The 17,361-nt window shown below is 40.7% G+C and overlaps 1 protein-coding gene across 2 annotated transcripts; it reads left to right on the top strand.

Moving 5' to 3' along the window:
* The first annotated feature begins 5,131 nt into the window (after positions 1–5,131).
* RBM17 (RNA binding motif protein 17) lies at positions 5,132–16,721 on the top strand. Of its 2 annotated transcripts, none has more exons than XM_021530928.4 (12): positions 5,132–5,175; positions 6,336–6,476; positions 7,576–7,692; positions 9,133–9,299; positions 11,192–11,286; positions 11,815–11,871; positions 13,505–13,646; positions 14,608–14,759; positions 15,402–15,475; positions 15,810–15,908; positions 16,223–16,295; positions 16,441–16,721. In XM_021530928.4, the coding sequence occupies exons 2-12, from the start codon at positions 6,354–6,356 to the stop codon at positions 16,542–16,544; spliced, it is 1,203 nt and encodes a 400-aa protein (XP_021386603.1). In that variant the 5' UTR covers positions 5,132–5,175; positions 6,336–6,353; the 3' UTR covers positions 16,545–16,721. The 2 variants fall into 2 exon arrangements, with proteins under 2 accessions (XP_021386603.1, XP_021386601.1); XM_021530926.4 differs by having other exon boundaries at positions 11,189–11,286.
* The last annotated feature ends 640 nt before the right edge of the window (positions 16,722–17,361 follow it).

The following is a 17,361-nucleotide window of genomic DNA, read 5'->3' as shown; positions in this document are numbered from 1 at the left end:
ATTTTAGTTATGGAACTTAGCCAAAGTATGAAACTAGGTGAAAATGTGAAGCAAGTAAAAAATAGGGGACAAACCCCCACAATTTTCTGGGGGTTTGGGTTATTCTATATATGGCAAAAGGCACTGTTTCCTTCACTGCTTTCAAAGGCATATTTTCAGCTGTTCCCTTAGCAGAAGAAAGAATATTTCCAATGCCTTTCTGTTTTCAATTCCTTCAGGTTGCTACTCCTTGAAGTTTGGGGTTTGGTTGTTTGTTTTTTTTTATGGCAGCAAACCTAAGCTGATTTTCCCAAGCCAGGACAAGTTTTCCTCTGGGACTTTCCTCATCATATTTGATTTTAGTGGGCAAAGCTGAAGATCACTGGGAGGACAGCAGCAAGCATTTTCTGGGAAAAAAAAAAAAAAAAAGAAAAAAAAAAAAAGAAAAAAAATCAAATCCAGAAAGGTTTGGAGGTTCTGCCAGGGTCACCACAAAAAGTGTGGTGTGTAGCAGGGTTGGTTCTCGGCTTGGGATCTCCACCATTGGCTGGAAACCACCAATTAATGGGATTTTGAACAGGTTGACATTGCTCTGATCAGCCCTCATGTTTTGCTTTTGTGCCACGTGCTGATCCCCACCATTTCCCACCTGTGTGAGTGGGAGCTGCTCTGTTGTCCCCATCCTCAGAGGTTCTGAAGGTTGGTTTCTCACAGCCACCCCAGAAAACTCCAGTTAGGTTGCCATGCACTGCCCTCTAATGCCATTTCGGCATATTAGCACCCCTCACCCTCAGAGGAGATCTGCAACATAAAACAAATCATCCACATCCACCAAAAACTGCTATCAATGCTTTAGGGAAATGAGACATAAATGAGACATTTAATGGCTGCTTCCCCCCACCCCCAGCACTGCTTTATTTTACACATTCTTAAAGATCACCATCAGGGAGAAAAATGAGAACTCCCTATTTACCTTTTCTGGGCCATTTTGGGTGCTTGATGCTTCCAAGGTCCCCTTCAGCTGCCTGTTTTCACCCAGCACATCTGATTTCTTTATTTTTTACTGCACTGCTGCTTCTTGGAGAGGATGAGATACCCAGGAGTGCAGGTGGCCACTCAAACGTTCATGTGCGTGTTGGATTTATGAGGATACGTTCTCCTTTTTTAAGATTTTAATGCTTCCCAGCAGCCTGTTTGCTTTCCTGCTTCCTTCCTTCACTAAATAGGCATTTCAGGAAAATGGTCCACAATGAATGCAGCATCTCTTTCCTTAATGGAAGCAGCTGATTTAGAGCTGCTGCTGTGTGTGTTTTGTTAGTGCTATTTTGTCTTGTGTGCATTGCTTTGCATTCATTAACAGTGGGCCCCATCTGCTATCTCATCACTGAGCCAGTGCCACGCTATCCTTCTGCAACTTCTTGCTTACAGCTTTTGGCTGATTACTCTGAAAAAAATTGGGATTTGCAGCAGATTTCACCACCTTGGCTGTACACCTTTTCCAGGTGGGCTGTTGGTACAATGAGCAGTTCCAACCAAGGCTGGTGGCTCTTCTCACAGTGGGAAAATCAGTTTATTCACAGCTTTTTGGATCTCCTCTCCTCTCCTCTCCTCTCCTCTCCTCTCCTCTCCTCTCCTCTCCTCTCCTCTCCTCTCCTCTCCTCTCCTCTCCTCTCCTCTCCTCTCCTCTCCTCTCCTCTCCTCTCCTCTCCTCTCCTCTCCTCTCCTCCCCTCCCCTCCCCTCCCCTCCCCTCCCCTCCCCTCCCCTCCCCTCCCCTCCTCTCCTCGTTCAGGAGACCCAGCTGCATCAAACTCATCTCAAAATTATGAGAAAATTGTGAAGCTGGGAGAAAAGGGCTACAAGAAAACATAAAGACAGAGCGACATGAGATTAGAAAGGCAGGTAGAACTGGTGACTCAGCAATCACAAGTGAGATTCAAGAAGAAAAGCACCAGCATAGAAAGGTTTGAAATACGAATGGGAAAATAAAGTAGCTGGAAGATCACGCTTCAACATTTATGAGGGTCTGTAGGAGGCAGAGAGCTGGCCAGTGCTCCCCCACCTTTGCAGATGAAAAGGAGATTTCAGCCACAATTAACCCACCTGCAAGATCTGCAATGCTGGGGATGAGCTCACATATTTCTCCTCCATTTCCAGTCTGTCTGGGACCTTGGCAGCAGGGTGAGGTTTCTTTATCTCCCCAAATTTAATGAGAAGGATTTTCTTGGCTCTTCTGCTTCTAAGTGGGCGTGTACAAATACACTGTGGCTATTATCACAGTGATGGATCAGTTTTGATCCATGCCTACTGCAGTTTCCAGGCTTAACCAAGAGCTGCTTCTCTCCTTGTGAGTTATCTGATTTATGGCTTTAATAGGTAGTTATTTACAGGTCTGATAATTCAGCCTTTACCCTCCCTGTTATGACTTGTTCTGAGGAGGAACCAAAATCTCCCGTTGCTCTCGTGTTTTCCACCTCTGCAGACTCTAATCTCCTTTGAGTTTCTCCCAGTGTCTGTCATGCTGTGATATTGCTCTGACATCTCAATCCACAGGGATTTTTTTCTGTACCTTTTGATGCAATTAATTATTTGATTCCTTCCTTTAACATAGGATACATGGTTCTTTTCTCAGTGGGACTCTTAGGCTGTAAAAGTAGTCCCTTGCTGATTTTATTTTTCTTCCACAAGGTTACAGATGTGTGAATTATATCAATCCTTCCTTTAAAAAATGCAGGCATTGCTAAAGCAAAAACCTCAGGAAGATGCTTGGGAGATCCTCTATAAATAAGTGAAGACAATTTCTTTTTATATTTAAGGAACTTTCACTGTCATGATGAAAATAGACATATATGTAAATGTATTTAGAAGTACTGCGTTAATAGAAAGCAGCATAAGTAGGAGAGGAAGTAGTAGCTTTATTTTATTTATTTTTTCAGCTAACCACAGGGAAATAAACTGCACAGTAGCACAGTCAGAAGCAATGCTGGAGATAAAGACTTTCTGATTAATACAGAGATAGTGCTTGTAATATTTTGAGGTTGAGGTGCCAGGTCTATTTGCTTCAGGGCTGGCGTTTGGCTTTGCAGACAGTCTTGCATGTTCATTTGCTCATCATGTGGTGCAAGTGGCCATAATTCTTAGAAAACTCAGCTCATCTATTTCACATGCTTGGTATGAGCTGGAGACACACCAGTGCAGCGTAAGTAAAAAAGAAAATCCTTTTCTGCCTCTGTCAAAGAGAAGATATTAAATAATTAGTGCAAGATATTGGGCTGGGAAATTGGTATGGTTGGGTAAATTCCAGGTTCAGACAGATGCAGAATTTTAAGGTTTTTAGAAAACAAAGATTGTTTTGGCAGACCAAACAAGTCCACTTCAGGCCCAAATGACATAATGCAGCAAGACCTTCTAATAGCCAAATATTTTGCAATATTTGCAATTACCCAGTGACCTCAGTGACAGTGATGGCACAGCAAAATGACAGCAAACATGCTGGAATAACAGACAGAATTGTTTGAAATTGATGAAGAATAAGTCCTCTGTTCTCGTAACTTTCTCAGTGCTGCCAGAGTCTTCATGAAGAATTTCATGTAATTGTCTCCATTTTCCTGCCCAAAATCTCAGATGCCCTTGGTAGGTAACTAGAAATACTGAACAGCCATGGAGACTGGTTACTCACTGAATAAACTACCACAGATTACTTAAGGAGTTAGAAACACGGTATGGAAAATTGTAACAGAACATCCAGAGCAAACAGTGTTGGGGGTAAATCCAGCCCCTTGGGATGTGCCGTGCCACCCTCCCACTGATTTATTAAAAAAATATGGATATTGATCTAGTACCAATATCCAGCTGTGATGGACAAAAACTCTCAAACAGCTTAAAGTTAGAAAGTGTGTGTTTATTCTACACTGGGATAGCTCCCAAATCCACACCGCAGCTTCCAAGTGATTACAGAGCCCTTTTATCCATACAAGTATTGAATACCCAAAATAAAAATCCATATTCATCATTTTGGTATATCCTATTCCTCTTTTCATATGCTAATCACTCCAAAAGCTGTTAAGCATGCGTGGTTTGTTCCTTGAAATGGGTCGGTGTCCCTTCCATGGGGAGGGGTCCCAAAATGAGGAAGTAAATGAAGTTTTTTCCTCCTTCTGACCTTTCTATCTTTTCAATGCCAATATGACAAACGAACTCTTGGTAGAACTCGCATTCCTTGCCTTCAATTGGTTTCAGAACAGAGGAGCCCCACAATAGTCTTATGTTCCTAAAAGCTACGACAGTTTCTATATTCTTCATTATAAACCCAGCTAACTAAACATTGTGCTGACAAACAATCAATTATTAGTTAACTACTAACTCCTAATCAAGGCCTACTCATTTATTTTAATTAACTCTAGTAAGGCTTATCTCTGTGAAAAACGCATATTTATGATTGGCTTTTTCAAATATTACAATAAATATTATATGTGTAATGTTAGGAAGTTATGCTGTATTAATTCTCTTCAGTAGTGTGCAAAATATAGTTTTAGGTTCCAACATAATGTTAAAATAGAGACTATGTACGTGGGGGAAGGTTTTTTAGGAATGAGATACTCGCTTCAAGGAGCACCTAAATCTTCCAAAGGAGAGGAATTTATGGCTTCTTATCAGAAGAAACTAATTTATTCAGGCCTTGCACAGATTTGAAGACACCATGCGGATTAAAGGAACAGTTGACATACAAGAGAGTTCTTGTTTTAAATAGAATGTATGCATAACCATGAAGGATGTATGAATATGCAACAAGTGTATTGGTTTAATGTTATTCCTTTATTCACAAGGGATGCTTTTTGTGATTTAGTGTCCAAGAGTGTCCGAGTGCTTTTTATTGCCTTGTAATTGCCCTAACTCTAAACTTTATTACTCTAATTGCATGATTATTTTTATAACCATTTTATCAGCATTAAACTTTTTAACATTTTAAAACCCAGGTGATTGGCAAGTTTTTTCACACCTCTGACTAAAACCTTCGCTGCTCTAAAATCTCGAAATCCCCTCACGTTTCCGTCCCGCCGGCCGAGGGGCGCTGCCGCTCCCTCCTCCCGCCGCCGGGGGGCGCCGGCGCGGCGGCGGCGCGGGGCGCAGTGCGCAGGCGCGGCCCTTCCCGGCGGGCTCAGCGCCGGCTGATGGCGGCGGCGGCGGCGCCGGGACGGGTGAGGGCGGCTCCGGGCCCGGCCGTGTGGGGAGGCGGCTCTGAGCCCTGCTGGGTGTGGGCAGGCAGGGGAAGGCAGGGTAGGGCGGGTGTGCCACGCTCAGCGGCTTCCCAGAGGGCTCCCGGCCTGTGCGGAGTGTGTGTGTGTGTGTGTGGGGGGGGGGGGGGTGTCAGGGCCTGCTTCGCCCCCGCTGTTCCCAGATCGCTGCCCACCTTTCCTTTTACTGTGGGGACAGCTCCTGTGACTCGCTGCCTCGTCCCTTCCCCGCGGTGACAGCGCCAGCCCTGCGTCCAGCCAGCTGTCCAGGGTCTGAGCAGGAATGGCTGGGGGGGCTCAGCCTGGAGAAAAGGAGGCTCAGGGGGGAATTTCTCGCTCTCCACAACTCCCTGATAGGGGGGACAGCCGGGTGGGGGTCGGGCTTTGCTCGCACGTAACAAGCGGCAGGACAATAGGAAATGGCATCAAGCTGGGCCAGGCGGGGTTCAGGCTGGATATTAGGAAGAATTTCTTGTCAGAAAAGGTACTTAAGTGTTGGAATAAACTGCCCAGGGAGGTGCTGAAGTCCCCATCCCTGGAGGTGTCCAAGGGAAAAATAGATGCGGCACTGAGTGCTCTGGTCTGGGTGACAAGCTGATCTTCAGTCACAGGTTGGATGATTTCAGAGATTTTTTTTTTCCACATTGAATGATTCTGTGATTCCCCAGAATCATGCTGTCTCCTCACTCCCCAGCTGCCAAAATCCCACTGCTCTGTGGCAGGTGGGAATTGCTACAACACCCTGTCCTCATCCTGTGCATCTGTGCCTTTATAACCCCTGCTGTGTTTCATCCCGAGGCCAGATGTTTAATAGTCTTCAAAACCTCCTTTTTCTTTTTGCAGTAAACTTCTTGCTGTTGAGCCCTAATTGTTCATATTCCACTGCAGGATTGAATTAATTCTTGAACAGTTTTCATCACTTTTCAAATTGTTACTTTTATACAGCATTGCTCTAGTTATGTGTATTTACCACTCACCAGAAAAAGGTCCATATTCTCTGGCTTTAGGAAAAGTGAAATAAAAGGTGGTGTACCCATGTATGAAACTGTTAGCAAATAACCTGGAAATTGGCTTGTGGTGTCATCTAGAGTTGTTTGTTTTTTTTTTTTTCTTTTGTCTTTCAGTTTTAAATTGAAGAGAAAATGTCACTTTACGATGACTTGGGGGTTGAGACCAGCGATTCTAAAACAGAAGGCTGGTCCAAGAATTTCAAACTGCTGCAGTCTCAGTTGCAGGTGAAGAAAGCAGCTCTCACACAAGCAAAGGTATAGTCCCTTTGTGATTTTTCTTTCTGTTTTTTGTGTTCAGTACATTGTGTTTGTGATCTCAGAATTTGCTGACATTTGTCTGTGAGTTTGTAGCACAAAGCCTGACAAAGCTGAAGGGGAAAAAGGAAAAACGTGTATTTCTTGATGTCTCTTAGAGGGGGTGTTGCAAAATTAAAACTGAAGGAAGCACTGATGTATGTGCTGCAAACCTCTGAACTTTTAACAGCAGAGCCAAAAGCTGATCTTCAAGTTTAGCTTTAAAGATAATGAGATTCAGCTTTATAAAAATTTTTTTAATGTAAGTAGGGGTCACACTGTGATTATTTACATGTTTACATCATTTTATGGTTGTTATTGAAAAGCATCTTGGTGCTAACCTGCAAATCATTATGTATTAGAAATTTTACACCAAGTATTTCCAGAGTAGGTGAAAAGGAGGAGTGCAAGCTGATTTTTGTTAGACTGTGACAGAGCCATTTTCTCTTTTTATTGCTTCTTCTTTTAATTTCACCCTTATTCTTTCAGCAGTGTTGATATTTTGATTCAGGCAGGACACAGGTGCTCTTTGAGGCACTGTAGGTTCTGTAGTGAGGTTACTTAATTAAAGGAAGAAGCAGTAGCACTGATGCCAGATACTTGAGTAGCCACAGCATTTTTTTCACTGTAATTACTCGTTATTTATGCTGCAGAAATTGGGAGCAGGATTTAGTTAATAATGGGAAAAAACTTCATGGAAGAAATTTACTGACTGCTGTATTAGTTATATTCTTTGTCCATGTAACTGATGTGCAGTGTATCCATAGCCTAACAGAAGAATAAGATAGGATTAGAAAACTCAGGAGTTCAGAAGATTTTAAAATATTTTATCCGATGATAGATGGGAAGAACAGTAGATCTTTGGAATAAATCTGAGTTTCTTAGAAACTAACTCAGTTCAAACTCACCTGAAGTGATTGGATGAATTTTCCATGTGTGTTTCTGGTCCCAGTGAAAACCTAGGACCATCCACCTACCACAGCAAAATCTATCAAGTAAGCCATTTTTAGAAAACTGCTTTATCTTTTTTAGACATTGTGTGTTTTGTTGATTTTTGCAGAGTCAGAGGACAAAACAAACCACAGTTCTTGCTCCAGTGATTGACCTGAAACGAGGCAGCTCCTCTGATGAGAGACAGATTGTGGACACACCCCCTCATGTAGCAGCTGGGCTAAAGGTAAGACCAGGACAGCTAAAATTTCCAAATGTTTTGGAAGTTGAATGCTTCCTAGTGGTCAAAAAACTGATTATTTTCTGAGAATATCTTCCTCTGCTGAGAGTTCTTTAATTAACATTTCAACATCATTCAGACTTACATGTGCTACAGCATCGAATCACCATAGTTAATGTGCAGTTACAAAACAGTGTTCTTAAAATCCTGGACATCTTCAAATTATTTGGCAAGACAGCAATTTGGGCAGCTAAATAATGACTATAATTGTGTTGGCACCAATGTTGGAACTGGAAGTGTATAACAATCAACTGAAAAATAAAACAACTAAAGCCTCTAACCTTTTAAATTGATTTCTCATGGTAAGAAATCAAGATAAACTCTCTGCAGCTTTTTCAGAGGAAAAGTTCTGAATGGTTCTTTTAGATTAGAGGAGAACAGTCTGTGTGCTGTGTGCCTCTGTTGGTATTATATTAATAGTAGCTGATAAAAAGCCTGATGAGATTGTGTGGGAGGACCCTGGCAGATGGTTACAGCAGCAAGATGCCATAAAGCTTCTAATAATGCATTAGTGGGGTTTGAAAAATTCCTGTCCATGCTGATTTGCTGCTGCTTTTTTACAAGGCGAAGGAGTGTTCTTTCTTCATGGGAAAAATTTGATGTAATGAGAGACTGGATGAAATGTTAGATTTAAATAAAGCCAAGATTTCTTCTAGCACCAATGGGATTAGGATATTACCTGATGTCAGGGTCAGCTTGTCGGGACCCCAGCAGTGTGAAAGTCCTTTTCCCAGCCCATGCAGCCAAAGAAGGAGCCTGGAATGTGTCCAGTTGTGTTTTCAAGGTTGTTTATTTCTTATCTAAACATTCTTTCTCTGACCTACTGAGGTCTGTCCAGAAAGGAAGCCATGGCAAACTGCTGCGAGCCTCGGGCAGCTCCCACATTATATCCTCAAAACTACATGTTGTATGTTTACAATTTCTTTACCAATAGCTACCACCTATGTTAGACTGTGAATCTCTACCTTGAACCAATAGAAGATTGCCACCATCACAACAAGACATGGAGGACAAGCAGAAGGAGAAGAAGGATAGGGTACAGCCAAATTCCTCCATCTTGACCCCCTGAATTATATTCTAAAAACTCCAAATTTCTACTTTTCCACCCTATGTTAATTCAAATATCGCACTACTCAGACCATTGTGGCTTGTAATTCTTCATACAATGCTGGCAATTTTTTCAATGGGCTAAAAATGGAAGCCACAGGTGTTTTTGACTTCATACCAAGGTCTCAGAGCCCCTGCCAGAGTCTTGAGACAGCCAGAGGGATGTCCTGGACTCTGACAAGCTGACATTACAGAAGTCAGGAATCAGAACTGTTAAATTTTTTGCTTTCCAACTGGGTGTTTTTCTCAGCTAAAAAAAGAATTTCTCTTTTTTTCCAGGATCCTGTCCCTAGTGGTTTTTCTGCAGGAGATGTGTTGATTCCCCTGGCAGATGAATATGATCCCATGTTCCCAAATGACTACGAAAAGGTGGTGAAACGTCAGAGAGAGGAACGGCAGCGGCAGCGGGAGCTGGAGAGGCAGAAGGAGATTGAAGAGAGAGAAAAGTAAGGCTTTTGTTTAAAGGCTTGACATATTGACCCTTATCTAAATAGACGTATCAGTTTGTTAAATTTTATCTCTATATTCTTGGAAGTTCTTAGAGTCTGTAAATACTGTGTGCTTGCAGAAAGAAGTGCAGTGTTTTAAAATGCTCTTGGTAAAAATCACCAAACAGTGCAAAACCAACAAGAATTATCAATTTTGTAGCTTCATTGGGTGAAAAACCCTTATTTAAGTTATTAAATCATTAGGTCAAAATTATTCTAAATTTAATTTGTTTCAGTAATAGCACCAATATTTGGGTATTCATGCATCGTTATCAGACTTTGACCTTGCAGGTGATTTAGAGTATTTGATGTCATTGTCACCTGACTGCAGAAAAACTTTTTCGACACTCAGTGATGAATCATCCTCTCTGCTTCTAAAAACTACAAACTGATCCATGGATGCATTCAGTTTTAAATGTAGCTAGTACAGCCATGAGAGGCATAATTGCATTTCCTTTTTTAATACTCTGCATCCAGTAATTTAATTCTTAAGTGAGTTAATTATGTGTTTATTAATCTATTGTCTCTAGACAAAAGAAAATACTGCTTTATTTTTAATACCCTTTCCCTGAAATAAGAAATCTCTGTAATCATGTTAAGGAAGTTGAATGCAGATTCAATATCTGATTGTTATAAATGGTAAAATGTCTTCCAGTCAGGCAGAAATTACATTTGTTCATTTCAGGTGAAGTGAATAAACTATCTTCATCACAGTATGAATCATCTGAAGCCTGGAATTACAGTTCTACTGCCCTGTTTAGATTGTGGAAATTAATATTTCTAGTTATTGGGTCTTCTCTGTCTTCTCTGGTTATAGCTTTATTGTTTTGATGGAGAAGGAATGCCTGAGGCTCTGCCCTACTGGCATGCAAGACTTCAGGAATTTGGGATGTCATTCCCACAGCTTCAGCATTGTCTGCTCTTTGGTTGTGTTTGTACTTGTGTGTGGGCCAAGAGTCTTTATATGTATAAACATTAGAGAAAAGAGGTGGAAATGCATAATAAATTCCAGTTTCAAGCTGGGGAAACAATCTCAGCCAAGCCTTCATCAGATGTGCACTTTGGAAGTTCAGGCTGGACATTTGTTTTGATTTCATAGGGCAGAGATTCAGAAATTCTTTGTGGTTCCACAGCTGAGCTGTTTTTGTCATCCTTTAGCATGGTTTTGGTGGCTGTGCTAGGAATGAGATTTGATTTATGCATCAAGTGGTACACTTAACTTTTGAGGAAAAGTGCTTTTCCTTTTTGTTGTATTAAAATGAGTAATTTCCTGATCACATTGGATAATAACTGAAGTACAAACAAATCTTGAAGCATTCATTACTTTGCATTAGAAGTTATTCTTGAATCTTATTTAATTGCCAAGCAAGTGTCTCAACAATCTGATGTTTAAGCATGAGGATATTTTTATTCAGTAACTGATACTACTCTGTGTAGTCTGTGATGGGAAATGTAAAAGGGATTCTGTCCAAAGCAGGGTGATTGATTAATTAATGTCTGTTACCTTGCTCTTTGTTCCATCCAACACCTGTTCCACGTTAGTCATTCAGTCACTGGTTTGGACAGGATTTATTCAGGTGCTTCCTCCTTTCCATGCATTCTTCTTGGCTGACTTGCAAGTGGAAAATGATCTTGGCTTAGATCCATCTTCTGTTTAACCAAAAATGCCCCATGATGGTAAAAGCAAATAAGGAAATGGTTTATGGTGTTAACTTGCACTTTCAAGGGAAACATGTTAAGTGCCCGTTGGATGGAGCAGAATAATTCACCCTGCAGAAGAGAGATCACAAATTAAAACCAAGAGTTAACTTCCATGGTTTCTTATCCTAACTTGCTGTGTCTCCTAGAAGGCGTAAAGACAGGCATGAAGCCAGTGGGTTTTCAAGACGACCAGATCCAGATTCTGATGAAGATGAAGATTATGAAAGGGAGAGACGGAAAAGAAGTAAGGGAACTGCTTATGGTTTTAGTGTGGAAAGAGGAGAAAAAGAGGGAGGGGAATTCACAGTCCTATTTCTTGGATTCTGTATTTCTCTGTCCTCACAAGAGTACACTGTTAATTCTGAGCCTTTAGAATAAATCTGGCATTTTATTACAACATAATATAATGCACAAGACTGGTATTTTTCCATGGAGACAGATAGCAGCCAAATTACTTGTGGAAATACCTCTTTTTAACATTAGTTTGTAGATACCTATTGTAAGTTTCAGCATGGTGTAGGTTCCAGGGAAGGGATGAGGCGTGACATAAAATCAGTCTGTGAGAACCACTGAGTTTTCACTATTGCAGCTTTTCACTCCTGCATTTGTTACATCAGTGCCCTTATAGCTTGTCAGGTGATGTGGGTCAGAAATACGTCTTTGCATAAACAAAATTAGTCTTTTTTTCTCTTTCAGCTACAAAGTTACAGTTAATAATTCAAGTCTGTTGTGACATCCTCCAAATGTGTTGTGTGTTCCATTTTGCTCATAGGTATGGGAGGAGCTGCCATTGCACCACCCACTTCTCTCGTGGAGAAGGACAAAGAACGTGAGTACTCCAAAATCCTCTTCTCTAAACTCAGCAGTGTTAATTTCCTACTCAACTTTCTATTTAGTTAAGTCCTCCTGCTTTTCCCCTTGGATTCTCTGTAGCAGCAGGACATGAACAAGTTCATTGTTCGTGGGGGGAGGCTGTGGTGCTGCCCTGCTTCACATCTCTGTTCTCAAGAAATCTTTATGTATTGCTGGACAAGTGGCTTGGCAAACTGGGCTCTTATAACTTCTGATATGAAAGAAGAAATGTCACAGGCAGGTTTTTCTGGGTAGGCTAGAAACCTCCACAGTGTGGAGAGGGAATTTTTCCATTGCTGTTTCCTTAGTGAATATCTATTCTAAAGGAGTTACGCACTAGAGACAGAATTTTATAAATTTCTCCGGGATGCAGTTTGAGCTGAAGAGACTTGTGTGCAGTGGTGGTGTGAGCATCTCAGTTGTCCACGAGATGGCATCATCTTGCTGCAGGAACAAAATCATTCCCGTTTTTTTTTCCATGTCTAACTGTTGTAAATTTTTTAAATAATTACCAGTATGTTTCTACTTTAAAAAATAAGAAGAAAAAACCTTATGCATACAAACTTTTTTTGGGAGTCATTGTATTTATGAGAAGATTAAAATATTAAAAAAATCTCAAAAGCTAAGTGAATGATACAGTGAGAGCATTTGATACGTGTAAACATTCAAAACAGAAAGACATTGTTTTGAGTAAATAATTAAGAGCAGTTGAACTGTGTCAAGAAGTAAATATAGGCTGGAAATAGTACAAATATCATTAAGGGGAGAGCTTTTAAAATGTGACATGGTCCCACAAAGAAACCTTTGAATGGCTCCTTACTTGCTGCTCAAATCTAGACTGGAAGAAAGCAAAACAAAGATTGGTGTAGCAAAAGTCTCATAGTCCAGTCAATCTGCTGTCTAAATAGGAATTATTCCTCGTATTATATCCTCAAATTTAGTGTCTGATCTTTTATTTGATAAGATACAAGAGTTCGCATACAAGAAAATATTCTAAAATTAGGTCAGTCTGATAAAAGTCCATAAGTCCATTTAAAAGTGATTTTTTTTCTAGTGTTCTAGTAGGATTTTTTTATTTTCATTTTGCTATTTGACTTGTCAGTGGAAGGTAATTTAATAATCTAACCAGTATGATTGAGATATCCATCCCCATCCCCAAGAATAGCTGCAATTCTGAAATTCCCAGTGAGAAGAGTTGCATTCATTCTTTTTAATAGACCGGTTTCTCTTCTCTGCAAATGTGCAGTGTATTTTTATTACAGTCCTTGGGCCTTGAGTTGTGTGCATTGATGCATTTTTGTCATAATTCTATTCCTGATGAATGGGAGTTTGTCCTCTGGATAAACTCTTTGTAGTGCAGGTGGTCTCTTAATGTTCTTTTTCTCCATTTAATAAGAGGTTAATAAATGCATTATAGAGCTGTGGAAATCTACATCCAATGAGGAAAACCCAGAATAAATCAGATGTTGTTTCTGAGAGAGAGGTGAGAGGATGTCAAAACAGCTTGTGCAAAGGAAACATTCTTGTGATTTGGATTTATGTGGAAGACCTTTTCATAATTTATTAGGACTTTATTGAAAAAAAAAAACCCAAATGTCTGTTTTCTCCAGCTGTAGCATCATTCCCATATGAGGAGGAGTCAAGACCTCGGGCACCTTCTTCCAAAGCAGCAATTCCTCCCCCAGTGTATGATGAGCCAGAGAGACCTCGTTCCCCCACAGGACCCAGCAACTCCTTCCTGGCCAACATGGGGTAAATCAATGAGTGACTCCTGCACATTTTGTGGGAAAAGGCATTGGAAGGTGGTGGAAACCAAAGGCTTGAAATAGTTTGTCAGTGGAGAAAAGCACAACCCCTTGCATGTATGTGGTTAGTCTGAGTTCAGAGAGTCCAAACTGGCAGGATACAGGAGAAAAAACGTGGATTGACAGGATTGAGGGAAACACATCTGAGGTGCTTGCATGCAAGGCTGTGCTTTAAGCCCCACTCCAGCATAAAGTGTTTATGGCCTGTAACAATGGAGTGTACTTGAAAACACAGGTGGCATGTTAGTTCTTCTTGATTTCTATATCAGTTTTGTCTTAAATTTGCTACTTACCAGCAAATTGATATTTCAAATAATTTCAGCTTCGCTTTGTTGAAAAATTCAGAGTTTATTTTGCATGAAGGTAGCTATGGCTGAAAATCTGCCCATTTACTTTCCTGCCTTGTATGTTGTATATTTCCTTTCCTGTGATGTTGTGTAATTGCCATGGCAACAAATGAAGGTGAATCTATAGCTAAAAACAGCTTAGAGACCTCATTTTTGGATTTGTTTTTTTTTAGTTGTCCAGAAAAAGTTAACCAAACTTGGTGCTGTTGCACCAGCTTGTGCATTGTTACCACCTTTAATTAGTAGTACCATGGAACCCTGACTTGACTGAAGGAAGGCCTGAAAATCTGACCTAACTTGCCTTACTTTGACCACACAATTGGCTATTTCTTCTGTGTCTTAGTGTTTTAATCTTCCAGCATTACACAGCCAAATTTTTTAGCCTTTTGCTTAGAAAAAATCATGCAACTTGTAGAACTTGTAGAGGCTTCTGTACTTTCTGTCCCTGTGTAAGGAAGTTTTAGGAGGTAGGATATTTGAGCACTCGGGAGAAATGCAGTGTTAATGTTTTATGAAAGAAACCCTTATCAACTGATTTTTTTTTTTTTTTTCTTGTTGCAGGGGGACAGTAGCTCACAAAATCATGCAGAAGTATGGTTTCAGAGAGGGCCAGGGGCTGGGCAAACATGAACAGGGGCTCAGCACAGCACTGTCAGTAGAGAAAACAAGCAAGAGGGGTGGCAAGATCATTGTTGGTGAATCTACAGAGAAAGGTAATTGTGTCCTGAACCAAGTGTGTGAGAAATGAAGCTGCTGGGTTTTTGTTTACAATCTGTCCTTGATGAAAACATTGGAGTTGTAAACTCATATTTGTTCTTGTGGAAATTTTTATTTTTTTATCTTTTTGCAAAGTGATCCTGTTTGCATTATTTTTTTAGCTCATCTCCCCTTCCTCCATCAGTTGTCCTCCTTTAATGTTGGGGAAGCATCTTCACTTCCAGGGCTGATCCTGCTCTGCCCTGATGGCTTTTTCCTGTCACATCCTGTTGATGTTGCTCCCATTTTCCTGCTCTTGTCTGATCTTGAGATAACATCCAAGCTCTGAACACAAGTGGTCGAAGTCAGAATATTTTTAGTCTTGTAGTTCTTTGATACAATTCTGAATTTAGGAATTATTTCCCTCTAAGAAGTAGCACCTTGTCAGTGTTACTGCTTAATTCAGACCTCTGGAATTGATTTTTCTGCTTACTGTCATTCCAAGTAGCTACAAGTTGTGAATAACTGTTCCTCACCAATATGAAACTCCCATTTTGTGGCTTTTATTCCATTGTTTGATCAATAAGATTCTGATAGAAGTCCCTAATTGAGCTTTATTCTTAAATTATACCATGATTCACTGTTCTGTCTTCAAACAGAAACGGGCAAGAAGGCGGATTCCAACCCCTTAACTGAGATCCTGAAATGCCCAACTAAAGTGGTCTTACTGAGGGTGAGTTGGGATTAAGGGAATGTGTCTTGGTGCTGAAATGTTTAAACCTCAGCTCCTGATACAAAACTCTGCACAGTTCCAATGGTTCTGGCCTGCACCCACGAGGTGTTTTGGAGAAATTGTGTGACTTCCTGAGGTACAAGCTGTGACTTTAAATCAACACTGCTTTAAATTGTGCAGTTCCCTTGTCTTAAAGACAAGGAACTGTTTCCTCCTGTAACTCTTAAGCTTTTAAAGTATTTGTGGTCACAGTTCACAGAGCATCTGTGATTTGTCCACACAATCACCTGCACAGACTCCATCCTGTGAGTTGGGTTTGTTCTTTGACTTTCAGAACATGGTTGGTGCTGGGGAGGTGGATGAAGACCTTGAAGTTGAAACTAAGGAGGAATGTGAGAAATATGGCAAGGTTGGGAAATGTGTCATCTTCGAGGTAAGAGATAATCTGTCTCTCTTTTTGGCTGCTCTGAAACTGGGCACTTATCCCTCACAACTGGAGTGTTACTGCCTAAGAGGGGCACACACTGAAGATCTCTCAGGGTCCTTTAGTGTGTTGGAATTCCGGATTTTCTGTATCTGTAACATACAAGCTTCTAACAATAGCAACTGTGCAAAAATCACTTGAGTATTGTGGTTTTGGAACCTTTTTATTTCATTCTTTCGCTGCCTTTTTGAAGAACAGTAATTGAAAACAATGTTCACACTACTATTTTAATTACTTGTGGCTTGGGGTTTTTGTTGTTTCAGATCCCTGGTGCCCCTGATGATGAAGCTGTAAGAATATTTTTAGAGTTTGAACGGGTTGAATCTGCCATCAAAGGTAGGATCCTAAATTGTGTCCTATGAATCTCAGAGTTAACTTCTTCAGAGAGATTAAACAGTCTCACTGGTCAGGCTGTTTAGTTAAAGAGATGTTTATTTTATTGAATTGCTGCTTGCTGATCTGCTCTTTGTTTAAATTCCAGCTGTTGTGGATCTAAATGGAAGATATTTTGGAGGCAGAGTGGTGAAGGCTTGTTTCTACAACCTGGACAAGTTCAGAGTGCTGGATCTGGCGGAACAAGTTTGATTTTAAAAATCTAGCTCGAGGTGTCATTGTTTTGGCAATCACGTTTTCAGCAGTAGGCTGGGAATAAAGAAGAGAAAAGTAGCTTTCCTAGCAGACTGGAAACAAGCCTCATTGAATGGATTTTACACATTCGTTGTGACTTATGTTTTTTTGTAATATAAAGCCCTTTGAAAGTAAGATTCACGTCTGTGTGGTTTTGAATTGCACATTTCTGCTTTCTGCTCTGGGGATCCTGGTTTTTTTTGAGCTTTCAGATGACCTTGCTCTGTTGAAAACCCACTGCTGAGGAGATGCTTTGTCTGTATTCCTGCTTTCTTTGTTCTGGTGCTTCATCATGGAGTCCCTGTGCTGGATCCACAATAAGTGAAGCTTTGGACAAGGACTGTGTGCTATGATCTTCTCTTGCCTGATGGTCTCTCCTAGAGTTAGAGCCTTGCTCTCCTGAGTCCTCATCTCTGCACCAGTGATTTGGATCATTGGACAGTTTTAGCTGGTTTGTTCTCCTGATTCCAGGACAAAGCTTCTGTGCCAGAATGGAAACTAAAATAACAAGGATTGAGCTTGTCTTCACAAAGCAAATGAAAATTTATGTCTAATCCAGGGAAATGGAAAGAGGAGGGAATTTAATGGACTGTTAGCAGGAACTCTGTGGTGTTGGGCAGTCTGTGCTGGGAATATCCAGGGGTAACAGATTTCAGGTCATTAGTAGGGAGAAGGGAAACTCATTCTTCTATCTAGCCAGCTGTCAGAATCTCACTTCTCTAACTCATACATAGGCAACTAACTTTGTTTAACCATTTCAAACTTGGCATTTGCT

The sequence above is a fragment of the Lonchura striata genome, chromosome 1A (genome assembly GCF_050655825.1).
Source record: "Lonchura striata isolate lonStrDom1 chromosome 1A, ASM5065582v1, whole genome shotgun sequence".
NCBI classification, from domain to species: domain Eukaryota; kingdom Metazoa; phylum Chordata; class Aves; order Passeriformes; family Estrildidae; genus Lonchura; species Lonchura striata.
Note: the sequence above shows the minus strand (reverse complement) of the source record. Positions and strands in the feature narration are given on the sequence as shown.